Below are 20,482 nucleotides of genomic sequence, written 5' to 3'. Positions count from 1 at the left end.
AATGTTTTTGTTTATATAAAAAAATATGTAATTACATTGTTGCATTGCGGTATCAGTAAATCCAATGACTTGGGTTTTGCGTAAATTTGGGAGTGACTCTTGGAGGACACAAGACAGCAAGACCACAGACTGTGACCATGAATGCACGCTTGAGTGAATACGAAATGACTTATCTGCACAGCGAACCATTTTATACCAGTGTCTTTGATTTAGTTAACTAGTTACAAGGACTTATGGTATCTTGAGACACATAATGACAATAAAGACAAATACTTGGCAATTAGTTTTAACTAGTTGTTTGTTTTTTTGTTTTTATGTGTGGTTTTAATTGATTGTATTTAAGAAACAAAAAAAAATTAAGTTGTTTCTTATGGGGAGACAATATAAATAAACATATTTCAAATAGGTACATAATTAAAAATACGTGAAGCAAATACCATTTGGCACCAATTGGTGTGTTTTAAATACATACAACTTACGTAGGCACATAATGAGGAATTTAATACTAATTACATTTAATATAGTTTGAAGGTTTAATGAATTAAAAGTGCAGAAGTGATATTCTCCAAACTCTTTTACTTTATATTTCCCTCAAAATACTAGCTATATCGAAAATTTTAAAATCAACTTACATCGTTCTTGCATTCAGATGAGATTATTAAAAGTGAATATAAAAGTTTGTGTTCTATTTTAATACTTAAAATCCTAATATAGACTAAACAACCTGCGAATAATAATTGATTCCAACAATACTCATTTTAGAGCTAAGAACTATAAATTTTCTTCAAAGCAATGAATCAAGAAACCTCATTTTCACATCAATTCACCTCATAACTTATTAAGCAAATAAATTTTCTTTATCATTCAATGGCAATCTTTTTTTTCAATTTATAAACAAATAAAAAAGAAATTCCTATAACTGAGGAAAGTCTTAGCGTGAAAAAGGAAAAGTGACAAATAACTAGGACAAACTATATATATGTGCGTGTCGATTGTTGGGTCAAAAGTAGAACAACTTCCTTTTTTAAATGAAGTTAATAATAATTTATTTGTGGTTACATTTAGTTATGTTTGGGAACGTGACCACTTTATTTTTATCAAACGTTAATAAAATGAGGTCGGTAAAATTTTTGAATGTAAAAAAATATATGTATTTTAGTATGCGGTTTAATGTATATGTATGAATTGCTTTTGCACGTATAGGTAATTTAATATCCCTCTGTTACTCGGTCATTGACTGGAATAGAAGTTATATACAGAAAATATTATAGTCGAAAAAAAGAATTGATGCTAATTGTTTTTAATGTAATTTTTGTTTTTTTTTTTTTTTTAAATAGGTTTGGATATGGAGAAGTGAAACAGAAGCTGTTGACTTGGTTCTCGTAATATGAGTTTACCCAACAAATAAAGCTTGGTGGAAATCCAAAAGTATCAAGTTTAAGACGAATGATTCTGTAGGATACACTTTTTCACTCAAATAAAATTAAAATAGAATCATAGGCGGGGAATACCATAAGCTTTTGCTTGTTGGTTGGATTTTCTAATTTTTCTTAATTTTTAATTAGAAAAAGAAATACGATTTTATTTTTTACATGAGACGTCAAAAAGGGTATATTCGGACAAACCAAAATCCGAAGAAGAGTTTGATAATATTCAATCAATTTCACTTTCGAAAAAAATAGCATCGGAAAATCAAACCTACCTATAAGAAAATATGAAAACATTTTTTTTGACAAGTTTTACCAGTTAAAAATCATTCAAATTACCTGGAACTTAATTTCAAGTAAAAACACAAAAAAAATAAATATTTTGAGTGTTAAATAAGCTCTTTAGCTTAAATTAAATCATTATTATTCAGTTTTCTGAATAACAAACATCGCTAATGGTTTTCAGCACGACAGTTTAAATTTAAAAGCTATACAATAATTCTTATAATTAAAAAAAATCAGTGATAAAAATTGCACATTTTTCAAACATTTATATTACATTTTATGATTCAACGGGTGCGGTGTTTTAAAATATGAATAACTTTTACAGAAAGTGAGAGAGATATTTAGCAAAAATTACATGCTATAAAAATATATCATGGATTCAAAAAGTAAATATTTTGAAACGGAAGCACCGAAATTATTTGACTCCAAAAAATGATTTAAAATGCTTTGCTACAGGGAAGGGTGTCATTGATTTTAATTTGTTGGTCCACCTATCGTAACACCACCTGGTGACTGAAAAAAACCCTGTACTTGTGCTTGTGATACACTGCTAGTATCTATCGATATCATACTATTGAATTTTTTCACCCGTTTTAGGCAATACCTATAGTAGTGGAATAGTATTTGATACTAGGATTTTTACACTGACAAAAAAACGCAACTTAAAATATAATATGGTCAACTTTGATTTAAAGCTGAAAAAACTATAATAAAACATATTTAACCCTAATTTCCAACAGTGAGATAGCAGGTTGGTAAAGCATTCGCCTTGTGACCCAGGAGTTTTAGGATTGATTCCCAGTGTCTGACAATTTTTTCCTTTTTTTATTTAAATTGATGTTTTTTTTTTTTCAAAGTTTAAACAATTTTGATTAAGGGGGGAAATCCATCTGGAATTTTTTATATTTGCATTATTTTTTTTTTTCGTAATAAATTTATTTATCAACCGAAGAAACTATTTTCAGTGGTCTTAGCCTTAAATGAAGCCTCAAAAGTGCCTAGATAGTCCCGAAATCAATGCGCTTCGAACCTACCATAGTACGAAAACGAAAACTTTAAACGCATTTTTTTCGAAACTAGTTTTTTTCCGCGCCGTGCAATGTAACTTAAAAACTAATAAAGCTATCGACTTGAAATTTGAAGCAAATTACTCCTTAACTTATTGGCCACAACATGAAAAGTTGAATAAAATTTGTACAGTAAATATTTTTTTTAACTACTTCTTTGTAAAAAAAACATGATTTTTTTCGTTTTTTTGATTTCTAATTTTTATTTTTCATTAAAAAAAAATAAATTTAGGTTCATGCAATGCGTACTAATATCATCTGACGGAAAAAAATTTCTTTTTTGATTTAAGATGATTTCCTGGACCTGTGCATTGCACGGCGTAAACTAGAGGCGTCAACTTTGAAAGGCTCCAGAGCCGCCATTTTGTTATTTTTTCATTTCAAAAAAATTTGTTCAATACTTAATAATGTCAGTAATATCTTGTCTTTTTAAAAATTTCAATAAGTGCTTTCAGTTTTTCATAAAAAAATATTGAAAAAGGTGTCGTCCAGAGGGATTTCCCCCCTTAAGGATGTTCTATAACTGCAAACCACTTAAAACTAACGGTGTCCTACTTTGATTTTAAAATTATCGTCGCAAATCATTCCGAAAAATAGTTAGATCAACGTGGTTTTCGTTGATTTTAAGTTGTTTTTTCCCTTAGTGTAATGAGTTTTTCGATTTGGCTGAATTTGTCGCAAATATTTGTAGACAAACGAAGAAACGTGAGTAAAATTTGTTCTAAAAAAGGTTTAGACCAAAATTTTTGACTTTTTTCATTTAAACTTAATTCATCTTCGATCAAGGGTACTAAAATCATATAGTATTTTTAGGAAGTCCCTGTTATAAGTAAATCGTTTCCTTTTGGAGCGTTATTTCAAGGACTCCAATTATTGCAATTTCAATTTAATGTGCCATTGGAATCACATCATCATCAATCATTTAATCCTCCATTGCAAAGAGCTATCTACGCCGCTGGTTTGGGTTCCATAATAAATTCATTCCATTATTTTGCATATATGAACTTGCGAACTGTGGATGGTTGCAATTTTTGACATTTCTTGGCCAGAGCTCTTTTCTATTTGTCAAGAGCTGCGAATTAAAGTGGCATTGAATTTGAAGTTGAGCTTGAATGAATTATTTATACGCAAAAGTTGTGGAATGCGTCTTGTGCATTATGTGTTATTGGCAGCGCAGAAAAATAATTACAATTCATTTTTAATTAGAATTATTAATGTGGAATTGTGGATGCTATATTTTACTTCTCGAAAAATTAAAATAAAACGAATCGTCCTAGCTGAAATTGGTTTACTTGTGTTCGCAGATTGCAGTTTATTTTTTAGGCACTTTACTCAAGCAACAGGAATTGTGTATTCAAAGCAAATTATGTAATTGAGTCAGTGAACGCTAGTTTAACAGCGAATGCGTCAAACATTTTTGTCGATTCATTTTTGCCAGAACCAGAACTAACAACTTACCTACTGGTGGATCACAACATTTTCTTTGGAAGTATGACTTGATTAATTAATTAACTTTACTTTGAAGATATACATATTTGAACACTTTGGATATTTAGAGCGCAAAGAATGTGATCCTTTTTGCTCAAAGGATAATCACATTAATATTAATTGATAGCCTTAAATAAATACTACGCTTGAATATTTTTCAGCATAGTAGCTATATTCACATCTGCATTAAAGGTGAAACATTATATCCACTGAGATGCAAACAAATGAAAATATTTTCTATTCCTACGTATAAATTGCGCAACCGCACCTATTATTTTTTTTTTTTTTGTTTTCCGTTCAAGGTGAAAATCATCAAATAAGATTTCTCAACAATAAAACGTATTCGATTTGATTTAAAGATTAGGCATTTTACTTTTCCTTACAGCAAAGGCGCAAATGATCCATTTGTTTTGATTAAGATACAAAATCATTATCTATTGACGATTAAAATAAAGCATGTTTGTGGCTACTGAGGGTCACTGTCCAAAATGTCTTATTATCTATATATTTATTTTCAGTTTCAACTGATGTTGTATTGTTGGCCATGCTACTTAATAATGAACTATGAATGTGGTTATGACCTGTCTTGTTTCGCATGTAAATAATTGGGCCCGAGTTTTTTTTTCGTATTGGTTTAGTTATTGGAATTTCACCTTGATGTTTGATTAAGCCAATTTATAATAAAGTGTAAGTTTTTTTTTTTAATTCTTAGAACTGGAACCCCTACACTTGTTGGTTTATATAGATATAAAAAATGATCACGAGAATATAGTGGAATTTCAATACTTATAGATACGATACATCAAAAAACCAGCTTGAGATACTTTTTCATGCTACTTATTGAGAGAATAATGGGAAATCCCTGTGTTTGAACGATTATCATCTCGCATAAATAAAAACCTTGTGATGTCAGATTGAAATATTTTTTCTTATGATATTCTGAGTCACAAACTACCTGCATTCGAAGGTAAGGTTTTTATAAAATTGCTTAGTAGAATGGATGTCTGTGACTTGTTTGCACGGTGGGAATTCAATTAAATATGTTATTGCGTCGGTAATGAATGAAATTGAAACTGGTTCTCGGATAAAATATAAGTACCTTAACTACACAACACACATACTTGCATTATTATTGTTGTAGGTATTGGTTTCCTATTCGTGAAATATGTATATTTCGATTCTTAATTTCAACGGAAATAAAAAGGAAAGGTTCCGCATAGGTACAAAACTTTTTACTTAAACATATGAATGTATTAACATTTCAAGCATTTTTTTATGATTACGGAACTAACTTCGAAGTTTTATTAAAAAAAAAAAAAAACAAGTAGGTACTTCGGTGTCAACTCTGCACCTGACGAACGGATTAAGAAAGAAGTGGACGCTTCTGATGTTAGACTCAAATTAAAAATTTACGGGAAACCGACGAAGTTATTAATACCAAAGTTATGCGCATCAAAGTTATGAAAAACCGAAGTTATGAAAGGGAAATTGTTTAAACTTTTCTATTTAAAAATAGTACGTATACATCATACACTATTTTTTTATTCTTGCAGCTGTCATACTCAAAAATTGCATAGATATGCAATGAACTATCTTATTGCTATTTTAAAAAATATTAAAAAGTATTTAATCAATTAAAACAACAGAGAACTTTACTCGCAATTACACAAAAACACACATATGTATGTCAAAAGCGAATGTTACTAATATTTATGATCTTAAGAAAAAATTTAGTAAAAAATAAATTATCTATAAAGAAATCAAATATAATTCATGGGATCAATTATTGTGATTCTAATAATGCCAGATTATTTAAAAAATCCCTTACAATTGAATTTGTGTTTAAACATAATAGTAACAGCGAGTTATGAATACCAGAGTTATGCGAGACAAAGTTATGTGCGTCAAAGTTATGAAAAACCAAAGTTATGAAAGACCGGGATTATGAAAAACCGAAATTATGTGCTATGAAACGTGGTTTTTGGGCGTGTAGGCAGAGTCAAGACAAATTAAGTCAATTTTTTTTTTAAATTGCTTATCCCGGCTAAACGTCCCCGTTCCGTATCTACAATTTTTTTCTTGTCTTCCTTCGTATAATTTTTTCTCTTATATTTCTTTTCAAATAATCTGTGATATTTTCAGTACTACCTTACTACTATACCAGAACTCTGTAAAGTGTGCAGTATAGGTTAAGAAAACAATGTATGGTAAATTTTGCTACAGTAAATATATCTATCTATAACTTCAGTTATTATTTTAATTTTATAGCCCTATTCTGATATCAATCGGGAGAAATATTTGCTTAATATTCATCAATTTATTCTCCCTTTCAATTAATTAAATGCAACTGTTTTACGAGGGGAGGTCAAAAATTTCGAATGGCAGGGGAGGGGAAGGAAATTTGACGTTCTTTAATTTTTCCCTTTAAATATAATCTAATTCACTTTTTACATTGGTTTAAAAGTTAATTAACACGATGGACCTTTTCTTGTCAAGTTCTTCAAAATAGGCAGAAATTGCCGAATTCACCCAGTTCGTCGTAGTTAATTTTGTTCTTTGCAGTTTTATGCAGTTTTCGGTATACAAAAGGGACAAATTTGGTTTTAAGTGATTCAAAATATCGAACACGCAGTTTTGTAAGGCAGTTGTCGCAACATGCCTCCGATAATCTGGAGCTATGTCTTGAAAAAGCAGAACCCTTTTACCGGTTTCCCTCTTCTTTTTTAAGTTTGTGTAGTCTCCACCAATTTTATTGATAAACTTCTCCTTTAAATCGTTTAGTGAAATTAAAACTATAGCCGTTTCTAAACTTTATAAGTTTTAGAAACAATTTTTTTCTGTTGTTGTTGTTGGTAGCAGCGCAAAATTTTACTGAGCTAAGGACTGAGTAACCATTGAAACACATTAAAAAAATCATACAAATAAATCTTACTTAGGTATATAACAAATGCCTTGCGTTCAATGCAATTAATTTTTTTTTATTTTGAAAAATGTACTACATTATTTTTAAAATAATTCAACTCTTCGAACATATATATTTATATGTATACGGTTTTGTTGATAAATATTATAGTTCGAAGTAAAATAGCTACGATTTTGTAGAGTTAAACACAAATGAAAACAAAACCACTTTGTTGAAATAACAAATATTTTTTGTTTGCATATTTGTTGTTTAAACAGAAGCGTTCTATTTTCATTTTCATTTGTTTTTGTTTTTGTTTTTTTTTTTTTTTAATTTACATAACCCCCCTCTGTTTGACTTAGAATTGTAATATCTTTTTAAGTACCAATTTATTCAATCTCCAATTATGTACAATATGTATATTTAAACTCGCCATTCCGGAAATTGGAAATTTTAAAGTTTTCTGTTTCAAATGGTGATTTTAAATTTAATGAAGTGAATTTTAGGGTAAGTGTAACTTTTTCGTCATTAAAAAATAAATTAGAATTAAAAAAAAGTTTTTTCTTCCTCTATGTAATTTCTTAGACTAATAGATTTAACAATTCAAAACCCATACCCCATCCATGCTGATATCCTAAATCAGCATCTGTTATTTTTCTGTAATAAGATCTATAAAATTGAAATGTGCAAAAAGAGTAAATCGAATGGAAAAAAAAAGTTATTAACTGCTACAATTCAAGCATTATGTAAGATCAAGTGTGGGTTGTTTAAAGTAAATCCATAATTGCATCAACTTTACTCATGAAAGCTTATCATACAAGTATGTATACGAGTTAGTATAATACCGAAGATTTAAATAGAAGTCTTGCATAAACCGCAAATCAAATAAGTTTCATATTTGAGATGGCAAGTGTTCAATGTTGATCGACCGCATTTCACCTTGACAGTTTGTGGGTTTTTGTACAAGAAGGAAGCAATATGAAGAAAGTTGATACTGATAATAAATAATTACTATGTCAAATAATTAAAAGGGAAGCCATCAGGATGCACCTTGTTGAACTGTCGGCATTCGGTTAGGTTTGCATGTTTGTTTTCCACTTGTTATAATATTTTCAATGTTTTCAAAAAAATCTTTGAGCATAATAATTAAAAAGCGATATAATAATATAATCCAGTCAAATAAGGATTTAACCTCGGAATGAATGTTAGTAGAAATTTTTTTTGCTCAATATCTTCCTTTTGCCATTCTATAACATAACTCAAAAGTCTAGAAAAATCTCATGTCCGCTTGTCGCGATTTCAAGGTCAAATCGCGAAATGGAGATTTTCAAAATTAGCAAAAATAGGCTATGGTATTATATACACATATGATACATGATTTCAAGGTATTTTTTAATGCTGATTCCAAAAAATCTAAAATCAAGGCAATCTGACGTCTCTGAAAAAAGTTATACCTGTTTTTCATCTGTCAACCCATATTATTATAACAGTTGCTAACTTACTACCGAAAAAACCTTAAAAGTAATGGTAGCGGAATCATATTTTGCATGAGGGTTTTCATATCCATTATCATTAAGAATCAAAACAATGCAATGCAAAAAAACATTTATATCTATGACAAAATGGTATTTTTTGAGAAAAGGGGAAATTTTGGGATGTGCACTAAAAAACATCCTGGTACAATCTTGGAATTACTGCTAATAGGCTAATTTTTTTGTTTCTATTTTTATTTGGATATTCTATAACTTATGTCAAAAATCTAAAAAAATCTCATGACCGCAAGTTCTTATTTTCCAGGTTAAACTAAGTTAGGTGCAGATTTAAAAAAAATAATAATAAAATTTTAGATTCTTATATGTATACCAACATAACCCATATCATTTCAAGGTATTTTTTAACGCTGATTCCAACAAAACCCACAAACAAATCAATATGACCATCCCTGAAAAGTAATGTCCCTTATTCATGTTGATCTGACACAAATATCTGAAGAGTAGTTTTTCAATTTTTTCAAATCTGCACCTTATCTTCAAACCAAGAAAATTAGGACTTGCGGACATGAGATTTTTTTAGATTTTTGAGGGTAGTTAAAGAATATCCAAACAAAGATTAAAATGAAAAAATTAGCCTATTAGCACTTATTCCTAAGATGAACCAGAATCTTCTTTAGTGCATATCCTAAAATTTGCCCCTCCATCAAAAAATACCATTATTTCGTAGGTATATATATTTTTTGTAATGGATTGTTTTCATTTTTAATGATGATGGATTCTAAAATCTACATGCAAAATTTGGTTAATCTACCATAACTTTTAAGGGTTTTTCGGCAGTAAGTTTGCAACTGTTATAATAATATGAGTTGACAGATGAAAAACAGGTATAACTTTTTCCAGAGATGTCAGATTGTCTTGATTTTAGATTTTTTGGAATCAGCATTAAAAAATACCTTGAAACCATGTATCATATGTGTATATAATACCATAGGCTATTTTTGCTAATTTTGAAAATCTCCATTTCGCGATTTGACCTTGAAATCGCGACAAGCGGACATGAGATTTTTCTAGACTTTTGAGTTATGTTATAGAATGGCAAAAGGAAGATATTGAGGAAAAAAAATTTCTACTAACATTCATTCCGAGATTTACCCCTTTTTTCTCCTTATTTTACTGTATTAATAATTTTATTAAGGGGTTATACCTAGTTGTAATTTAGAAAAAAATCAAATAATTTTGTTTGCATATTTTTAATGTATAACATGTACATATATCAGATTATTGTCCTATTTTCACATTGATACTGCAATTAGTTTCGGAGAAAATAGAGTATTTGTGAAGACTTTTTAACTTAGTTTACATGGTGCCAAAAATTTTAAAAACCGTTTTTCTCGAAAATGTGTTTTCAAAGTCGGTGAGCAAAATTTCTCCTAAACGGCTGAACCGATCGGCTTGAAATTTTTACACGATCTTCTTAAATAGTTTTGTCAGGTTATGAACTAAAGAATACGGTTTTTGACAATAATCGATTTTTTAAGCCATTTTAAAGTTAAAATTTTCGTGAAAAAAACCGTTTTTTTTTTGTTTGAGAAGCCGCCATTTTGTCAAAAATCAGAAATTTGACTATTCCTTCTTTCATTATTCGTATATCCTGGAAATGAATCTTTTATTTTTTTTTTAAATTTTAGGTGATTTGGATCAGAGATACTATCTTGCTCACCGCCAGACACCTTTTTTTGGAGGTCGTCCAGGAGATCTACTACAAAAATAACGGAACCCAATATTTTTTTAAATACACAGCGAATTCCTTTAATACATTAAATTTGATATATGTACATGCATTCTTTAAGTTTATTTAATTAAATGCCTCTTCACAAAAAATTCACAAAAAAGAACGTTTTGTCGCACTTACAACTAGATATAACCCCTTAAAGGAACTAACTTTAGCTTGAAAAGCTTTAAGATTTTCGAGGTGGTATCATCAGCATGACTTCTCAACTTATGCTAAAATTGATCGTAAAAACATATGAAAAAAAAACCTTGAAAGGATTTTTTATTTATTTTATCCTTTAGCTCTAAACAATTTATATTTTTGTTGTAATATGATAAACATGAAATAATGTGCATATGACGATAATATATGGTCTATGGTAAATTTGAAAAAATTCCAGGAATCACCAATTATGTATTTTATGTAAGGACTTAAAAAAATGTTACGTATACACCACAGTGAACACAATCTTTTAATCTTTAAGACTTTTTGCAAATTTTATTGAAATAAATATGGCTTGAATATTTAAGTATTTGTGTATTATCGAACATAAAAAAGTTATCGAATTCACAAGTTTTAAAATTAATAGACCGGTCGTTATTAATAAAATAGGAACACATTATTAATTAAATTTAATAACGAGTTAAACCTTAATGCTTATTTTATATTAGCTAGCCTGATAGACATTATTTTTCTCCCAAGATGTAATGTTATGTTTTGAGTTGTAACACTATCCACCTCAACGTGCGATATGTTGTTTGGCTATTTTTTTTATCAAAAATATCACAACTCATTAAATTAAATAAATAAGAGCCGTTTGGCCTAATGAAACTTATTAATTTAATTTCATAAAATCTTCTGTGCCAGTTTAGGCAAACGAAAAAAGAGAATAAGAGTTCCAACTCAAAAATTTGAAACGTTGCAGCGTTTTTTATAAAATTGCATTTTTATTGTTGCTCCCTAGGTTAGATAAGGTTAGGTTATAAAAGTCTGCCCCGAAAGGCATCATATACTCACTCGGCACAATTTGCCAATTGATGTGAAACCACGAACTAAAACTAGAGAAAGAATTTCCGGTTAGTTAAACCATTAAAACCTTGTAATATTTCAAATAGAAATTGAATTTCCCTGTGGTACTAGAAGAACTATTGTAAGTAAGACTATTGTAAGTATTAAGTGATTTCTAATGTTAGCATTTAAGGTATTAATAAATATATATAAGACTGTCACACTGAGGGTTTTGGGCTCAAATGAAGCCTGTAGCTCTAATTTTGTCTACGTACTTACAAAAGGGGCTTAAAATTTTTTAATCACTAGGGTTGGGTTATTTCTGGACTCGTACCATACCTACATATTTATTTTGAATTATTTTACTTGACGCAATCAACATGTTAAATGGTTTTTTCAGTTCAATTTAAGCAAATGGTTTGAAATGCAAAAAATTAAATTGCAAATTTAGCCTCCTTATGGTCTAATCTAATTGATTAGGAAAACAAAAACAATTTTATTTGTTAGAAATGTTAACTTCCAAATATCATAATTGAATGCGATGTACAGTAGAAATAGGGACAAATATACACGCTGAACCGTAAGCTCTTGGCTTAAAAAATATTAAGTTTTTTGCTAGTTGCCTTACATATTTAAGAAAAATGTCTACTTGTGTAAGATAAACTTTTACGTAATTAAAAATAAAAGCCAATTGTGCCTTCAACAATCACAAACTATAAAAGAATAACAAAGAAAAACGACAAATATATACAAAAAAGTGATTCAATAGTTAACATGTCGTGACATCACTTCCATAATAAACAAAAAAAGTATATGCATGCATAAGTCCATATTGACGGGCTCAATCAAGGTTTTTTGTTTGTTATTGAATAATACAAATGTTTGCATTAACTTCTTTGCACTTCTTTCTCTTGTCTTCGTAGCAAATCTTTATTATTTCCGTTTTATTTCAATTGCTTTAAAACTTATATCATGCTAGATATAATGAATTCTATAATGCACACTATATCCGTTTTAGTTTGTAACTAGTTCAAGCCTAGTTCATATATCAGTTATAATGTTGGCATTATAAGATTTCTAATTTAATTTTTTTATTTTAATAAATATCTATTCCAACTGAATATTTGATTAGAATTTCAAATTTTCCATTTTGATTCTTGTCGATTTTATAGTCTTCAATATCCAATGACGTCGTTGTCGTCGTGTCATTAAAAAAGATATTAAAATTTATTCAGAACGAGGCCATATGTCAAGCTTACTTACATACTTACTTACAACAACTCTCAATTCAAGCATCAATTTGCACTCGCGTCGCAAAAGCAAATAAACTATGAAATTCAATTTTTTGCTCTAGGCATAAAATATATATCTAACACCAATAAGAATGTCTAATTATATTCTCAACTTCACACATTTTGTTGAAAGTCGCACATAAGAAAATCACACTTCCATAACTCAATTCAGACACTTTTCCCTCAACGACATTTTTGATTAATTTTTTTTTTTTTTATAATTCACAGTTGCTCCTTGATTTAGGTCACAAACCTGGTATTCACAAAAAAGGTATTGCATGCCTCAATTTTTTAGTAATTGAGGTGCTACTTTATTTGGTAAACAATTTTGCACAGAAAAAAAAAAATACTGTGCATCCAAACGGATCAGATACAAAAACCAATTTTATATTAGCTTTTTAGATAAATTTAGAAAAACGAAAAAAAAATATCATTAGCATTCCGATGAGAGCTATGAGCGACCTTCGGTTGTGGTTAAAACATTCAAAGATTCAATTCGAACACAATAAAAAAACGGCATTAAAAAATAATACTGCGATTTTTCATTAAACTTCATCCTACCTTCTGAATTTGATTAACGTTTCACTTCTGAGATGATGCGTTGATTAACGTCTATTGTGAGTGAAACTTCAATCACTCGCAGATCATTCACTATATGTAAACTATATTGGTACAGTCCGTGACTTATGTTGTGCGGTCAACACAAACGTCGTCGGTCGGTCGTCCGGTCGTCTCTTAACCTCCCCGCTACGAGAGAGAAGAGTTATTGAATTGAAAATGTATTGTATTATTGTTTTGGCACTCGTGAATCGTGACACCGAAAACGCATGAATAGTCCGCGCGTTAAATGAAGAAAAAACACCGACCCAACCGTTTCGATTGTTAGTTTCAAACTAATCGCTAACTTCTTAACCAAAGACTGGTTAGCTGTCTATCTGGTAGCAGTTATAAAGTCTGTTACTACTTTCCCCTGTTCACCTTCTCTGGCTTTGGCTCTGGCAAGTGGCAATCTGCTGAGTGGAGGGCTAGCAAGTTTTACATTCTTCCACTCTATCGCACATTTTCGACATAACTAACGCGGTGCTCACAGAGTTTGGAATTCCAAGAGCAGGAAGGTGTACCTACCTCTAGCCTCTACCTATTCGTATGAGTTTAGATAGAGATTTGGAGTTAGAGCTTAGAGCAAGATATTTTTGAATCTTGACTATCAGGTTTTTGTTGTTTTTAGTTGTTATTATAGGTGGGTTCGGAGCATGAACTATTATTTTTTTTATCTATCGAAAGTAAGTTACGGGTACAAAAACCCAGACAGAAGGTAGATACCTCTACATACTTTTATTACTTTTTACAATCAACTTGTACAACAGGTTGTTACTTACTTTAAGAAATAAAGTACCATGGCAGTACTTTATGTTGGGGTGATTCATTAAGAAATAAAAAAAAAAAAACTGGAGCTCTTGGTAGGTATTATTACAAATATATACAACAACCGCATTCTCAAAAGTTGACATGAAATCATTATTATTGTGGTCATTACCAGAGAGACTTGTTGTCATGGGTTTTCTTAAAGTTTGTCCAAAAAAATTGAGAAGGTATGCGTGGCGTTGTTGTCTGGTAAGATTTTTATTAAGTCTGATGTAGGTATAATGAGAGTTTAAATAAATTTTAATTATTGTTTTAATTCCATTGAAAAAAAAAAAATAAAAGTTCTCCAAAATGAGAAAATAAAAAAAAGAAACGCGAATGAATGACTCAAAATGAAAAAGGGGAAAATACACGTGATTCAATGAATAAGTTTCTGGTTTTAGAATTGTAAAAATAAATTATAAATAAATTCAGTTTGTATATTTTTATGCAAATAAGAAATAAATTATTTTGATGGAAATGTTTAAATGCGTTAGGATTAGCAGTAAGTAAAGTTACTATGAGTTTCTATAAACAATTGATTTCTACAAAATTTTCTAAACAAATTGATGATATTTTTTTTTCGTAAAAAAAATTACAAATTCCGAAATGACGTCATAATTATCATATTTTTTTGAAGTATTTCTTTTCTTCATGGATAATTGCAATTTTCTTTTAAATGATTGTAACGATTTTAATAAAAATGAGGATACAACTAGATTTTATAGCTTTGGTCAATCTTTTGATGAAAAAAGTTTTTTTTTTAAGCATTTTCATTATTAACGATGCCGTTTGTTTTTAATTTTTTGACGATTTTTTTTTATATTTCTTTCTTTTTAGTCGAGTCAAATAATACATAAAATTTGTAAAATCTCGGAATCCAGGGAAAGTCGATGCATCTGAAAATCGAGTACAGGGCTGCATTATTAAAGGGTCAAATAATATTGCTGATTTTTCATGGTTTTTGACTGGCTCCAGAGCCTGGGATATTATTTAAGTACGAGGCTTATACTTACCAAATATTAACCAAATTAAACAGATATTTTTCAACAAAATAAATCTAAAATGAACTCGATAGCTGTACTCCTTATGCAAAAATTTTAAGTTCAAAGTATTGAGTTTTTTAAAAAAAGCTAATTTTTATACTGTCATTTTCCACGATCTGACTAAACGAAGAAATGTGAAACTTACAGTGTGTCAAGTTAAGAGTACGAACTAAATATGCTATAAATTTCATGCTTCTATCTTATGTCAAAGATAATGCAATCATAGCCTTAAATAGGGGTTATTTTGGCTTTTTAGTATTTTTGCGAATTTTCAAACAAGCGGTACACTAAGAAGATGTGAAAATAACACAATTTTTTTTTCGGAACTTAAAGTTCAAAGTTTCACACTGTAAGTTTCATGTTTCTATCTTTTTTCAAAAACTTTGAGCTTAAAATTTTTGCATTAGGAGTATAGCTATAAAGTTGATTTAAGATTTATTTTGTTGAAAAATATCTAGTTTTAATATGTGGTAAGTATAAGCCTCGTACATATAATATCTAAGGTTCTGGAGCCAGTCAAAAACCATGAAAAATCAGCAAAATTACCAGTTTTTCAAAAATTATTTTTAATTCAGGGATAATTATTACGTAATTTTTTAATATATATTCAAAAATTACTATTCTTAAGCTTTAAAATAGCGTTTCAAACAAAAATATATCTTTAGTAGACGCAAAGCTATAATCACATAAAAATTACCTTTTGAAAAAGTTCGAATGCGGGTAGCGGGGAAACCACCCAACTTAAAATTAAATCATCATGGATTTGCTTCCTTACAGTCCTAGAGAAAATCCCTACAAAGTTTGAGCAAAATCTAAAATGAGACAGCAATTCCGATTAACGCTTGCATACGGAATGACAGTAAACGGTCCATAAGAACTGTTGTAATGGAGAGCGGTGAAATTTTTTGTTTAACTTTCTTATTTGACCCTTTAATAATGCAGCCCTATACTCACATTACAGATGCATCGACTTTCCCTGCTTTCCGAGGTATAAAGCTAATTTGACTCCACTATTTGTATGTATGATTTAAATTTTTTTTTATTATAGGACGGGCCTATACGATTTATTTTTGTTTGAAATATCCTTTTTTACAAACAAATTTTCGGAAAACAAATTATCTGAACTTGGGAACTGGTTTAGTACAATGTTTTAAAAACAAAGGATGGCTAAAATTATTTACGGCCATATTATTCACTCTGGATTTAGTTTGGATTTAAGTTTAAGTCCAATCGCTCAAATCCGAATTTCATAAATCCAAGGATTTAATTTTTTTATAAATTTTGAATATTTATATTTATTCTTCCTTTTCAAAATACTTGACAAAACAAACTGCGAACACTTTGAAAATGAGCAGTTTAAAATTATTTGGATTTAACAAGATTGGATTAAAGATTGGTTTTAAGTAGGTAGTGAATATTATGGATTTGGATTTATTTTTTAGATTTAAATTTCTTTACATCCGGATGTATTTTTAAACTAGTGAATAATATGGCCGTTAGACATTCTGAAGAACAACCTGGAAGAGAGTGTCTAGGGTAATTTTTAAAAATATAGCTTCAAATACACCCAAGTTGGCTGATTTGAATATCTACTTTACTTATGACTTATGAGCCTTCATGGGACTATTTGGTGTACAAAAAGTAGGAATGTAGGTTACTTCATTTGACTATTTTTTACTTTAAAATATGTAGAATGTATATTAATAACAAAAACACATTTAAACTCTTTTTTAAACGTTCTTGCTAAAGCAAAGTTCGGACTGTATACCTACTTACTTTTGTGACTGACTGTAGTTACCTTGTTTTTATATGATCAATTGACACGTGCTCACACAAATTTTACTGCAGACTTGTAGTATGACAGACAATTTGTTTGTATCGTCATTTAGATAACTTCAATAAAACTTGTTTCCACTTTCCTTATTTATCTCTTTTTTAATAAAAAACATTCACTTTTTCTGGATCTAATTCATTTAGCTATCAGTCTCTATAATTTTTAATAGATCAATTTCAAAAGATAACCACTTTTTATAATTTTCAGTAGATAACACTCAATTTTTTCACAATAACTCCTAAATCAAAACTAAAGTGTTTCGATATCTGTAAAACTTTTTTTTTTATTGAATAAAAATAGTAGGTATTTACAATCAGTTCTTAATTCTAAGTAAAGTATAATTTAATTACATTTGAAATCATGATCTTTGTCTATTTATGCTTTTGTCTATGTAGACCAATAAGAGTAGATCCGAGGCATGGTATAAAAAGACAAGGTATGATCATTAGAGCCGCCATCTTACAAAATGGGGTAATAAGGTTTTGACGTTTGGCATTTGGCAAAGTCAAAAGCAACAACAATTTCCAAGACAAATTTGTTTACAATAACAATTTCAATGGGCTGGGCTGTCAAAACCTTAAGTAGCCATAAGTTTTGACAGTTCTCGATACTGAGTTTTTTCTAATGATCATACCTTCTCTTTTTATACCATGGATCCGAGGTGTTTTTTTCGGATATTCCAGTTTTTTATTCCAGTCTGCTATAAAGTTAACCAGACAATATACACTCAGAGAAAAAAAAACTATTTTAATAGTTAAAACCGGGATACCTATTTAAAAAAGTTATTATTGACTATTTAAATAGTCACATATATGCAACTATTAAAATAGTTAAATGCTACTATTTAAATAGTCTATAATGAATGTATGTAATGCTTGTTAGTGTGTGAAATTGTATGTTAAGATTTAACATTAGTATTTAACGAGTTTAAAAAAAAAGAGATATAGAAAAGCAGTAAGTGATGATCGTGATGGTTCTTGAAACTGTTTGTTATGGGTCTCGTAAATATTTCTCTTTACCTAAAGGTTTCCTATTTTTCAGTCTCGTAACAGAGGTAACATTTAAAAAAAAACCGTTAAAGCTTGAAATATTTTTGATACTCAAATAACAATTCCTCGTTTTTCTTTCTTTGTAACCGACTTCCAAAAAGGAGGCATTTATCAATTCATCTGTATTTTTGTATATTTTTTATGTTTGTCACCTCATAACTTTCGACTGGGTGAACAGATTTTGATAATTCCTTGTATTTGAAAGCTGGTACATGCAGTTTGGTCCCATTTTCATTTGGTCCCGTTTTGACTTAGACATAGGTACATGAGAAAACCGACATATTGTAAGTTTTGATAAATAGAAATCGTTTTTTTTTTTTTGTTCATAAAAATGATTCAAACTTTTGTAGAGGAATTAAAAGAAATTAATTTCGTTTCTGCCTGAACCACGTATCTGCACAGCAAATTTTGTTCAGTTCTTAAAATAAATATGCATTTTTCTCTAAATTAAACATATAAATTGAACAAAGGGAAATCAAGTTATGTTTAACACATATTGATTGAGTTTTTTCTACACATAAGACTTAAACCTTTTTATCTATTCTTTCTGTAAATTTTAGAGAAATGTTTAAAAGAAAAAAAAAAAACTTTTAAAAAAATGTAGGTACTTACGAGCAAAAACGGGACGATTTGTTTTGAACACAAAGCTTAGTTTGTATCCTGTCAAATAATAAAGGTTCCAAGCTCATAAATTTGGAGCACTGCAAAATACAACCGTAAAAAATGTAGTTTAAGTAAAACTTTTCACAAATTCTTTTTAAATTCTTGGAAACAAACGCCAATAATAATTCTGGGAAGCCAGATAAATTTTCTAACGTATAAAAGTTAGCTGAATAAATGCAATGTTAACTTTTAAATGTTGCTGAACTTTTAAATTTATGAAGCCAGGAGAACCGACCAAAGAAAGTGACACTCTGTTTCTTGAAGTTGAACATAAATAGGAAGAATATACCAGTAATGTCCAGCAAATAAATCACTTCTTCATAAGAATCGATTTTTGTCATGTGCGGCAGCTGTTCAACAAAAGTGAACAGGTGCAATGGTATGAAAAGTTGAAATTTATAACTGAGAGAACTCTAACACAATGATGAATTTCAAGATAAATTATTCCTTTCGCTTCTTAAGAAGCTCTAAGTTTGAATAACTTACACTTATTCACATAGTTCTAACATCTGATTGGATAAGTTATTTTCCAGATACCCACTCAACTTATAACCTATAGTGAACAATTCTCTACGTATTTTTGTTGATCTTAATTTTTGCCTATCACTTACTCATTGCAATTAAAAAAAGTAATCTGATAAAGAGTTGCGTACATCGGCTAAGTTATTAAAAAATATTATCTTCCAGACATCTATTGCACCATCTTTGCGATATGCCATTTTTTGTTTACCTACATGCTATAAAAAATATTTAGGTTTTTCTGCCAAACTCTTATCTATTTTATAATGAATAATCATAATATGGAGGGTACCTACAACAACTGGAACATTCTGCTATTATAATTGTCAATAGATAATAACCCATTATGATTTTTGCTAATAATAAAGGGGTCTGATTTTTAACTTCCTATTTTATCAAATTTAGGCTGCTTGGATTCAAGGGGCTTTTTTGTTTTTTTTTTCTATTTTTAGCAAATTTTGTGTTGAATTTAAAAAATTGCTTTTAATTAAAAATCTAAAAAAATCAAATAAAAAAAGATGTACAAAGGCATGTAAAACATTGTACATATACGTCATTTTACATATGTACATATGTGTGTACTATTTTTAGTCAGAACCCTTGACATTTAAGAAGCATTTTTTACGTACATACATGTTGAAAAGATATCTAATAAATAATATTGAAGATTCAAAATCTCAATAGGGTATTGCCTGATAAATAAAATATATGATTTGTGTTAAGAATAAGTTCTTAGATTTCAGTCGGCCCACTGTTAATAATTAATTAATAATTATTATAAGTCATTTATCTTCTTCTTATGTATATCAGATATCAGATTTATATAAGATTCAAAACATATTTTTTTAAGTTTTGGATAATCCAGCTAGACTTTGGCATCTTTTGATCAATCACTATTGAAGTTAGTAGGTTGGCACGTATTTTCATGTACTTTTTTATGAAGCAGTTTGGATGTTTTGGAGAGTAGATGCCGGTGCACATTGGATTTGAATGGATTCCATATTCGTGCACTGCGACTGCAAAAAATAGCTAAACCTTACAGCTCAATCTCTTTGATTTCTTGATTTCCAACAAAAATTGTAAGTTTTTCAGTGGAGCCTATTTGATTGCTGATGAAACTGTAGAATTATCGACAAAAGTAGGCTGATTGCTGACAAAAATTGCGTTTAAGCTGTCATATATTTTCGAGAATCAGTAGATATCAAATGACGAATCTCTCTAGTGTAGAAGTGCA

General features: G+C 29.4%; 1 protein-coding gene across 3 annotated transcripts in view; it reads right to left on the bottom strand.

Moving 5' to 3' along the window:
- Nucleotides 1-17,003, bottom strand: part of LOC129921389 (putative ferric-chelate reductase 1 homolog) — a 28,422-nt gene extending 11,419 nt beyond the window's left edge. The window contains exon 1 of one of the 3 annotated variants that reach the window (XM_056003196.1): nucleotides 16,982-17,003. Coding sequence is in view for 2 of the 3 variants with exons in the window: in XM_056003194.1 (XP_055859169.1) it covers nucleotides 12,713-12,737 (25 nt within the window). In the remaining variant the exon portion in view is untranslated. Of the gene's footprint in view, nucleotides 1-12,712; nucleotides 13,079-16,981 lie in introns of those variants that run through there. The other 2 variants (XM_056003194.1, XM_056003195.1) reach the window with 2 other exon arrangements.
- Nucleotides 17,004-20,482: the final 3,479 nt, after the last annotated feature.

This window comes from Episyrphus balteatus, chromosome 1 (assembly GCF_945859705.1).
Source record: "Episyrphus balteatus chromosome 1, idEpiBalt1.1, whole genome shotgun sequence".
In the NCBI taxonomy this organism is placed as follows: domain Eukaryota; kingdom Metazoa; phylum Arthropoda; class Insecta; order Diptera; family Syrphidae; genus Episyrphus; species Episyrphus balteatus.
This window is presented reverse-complemented; position numbering and strand designations above follow the sequence as displayed.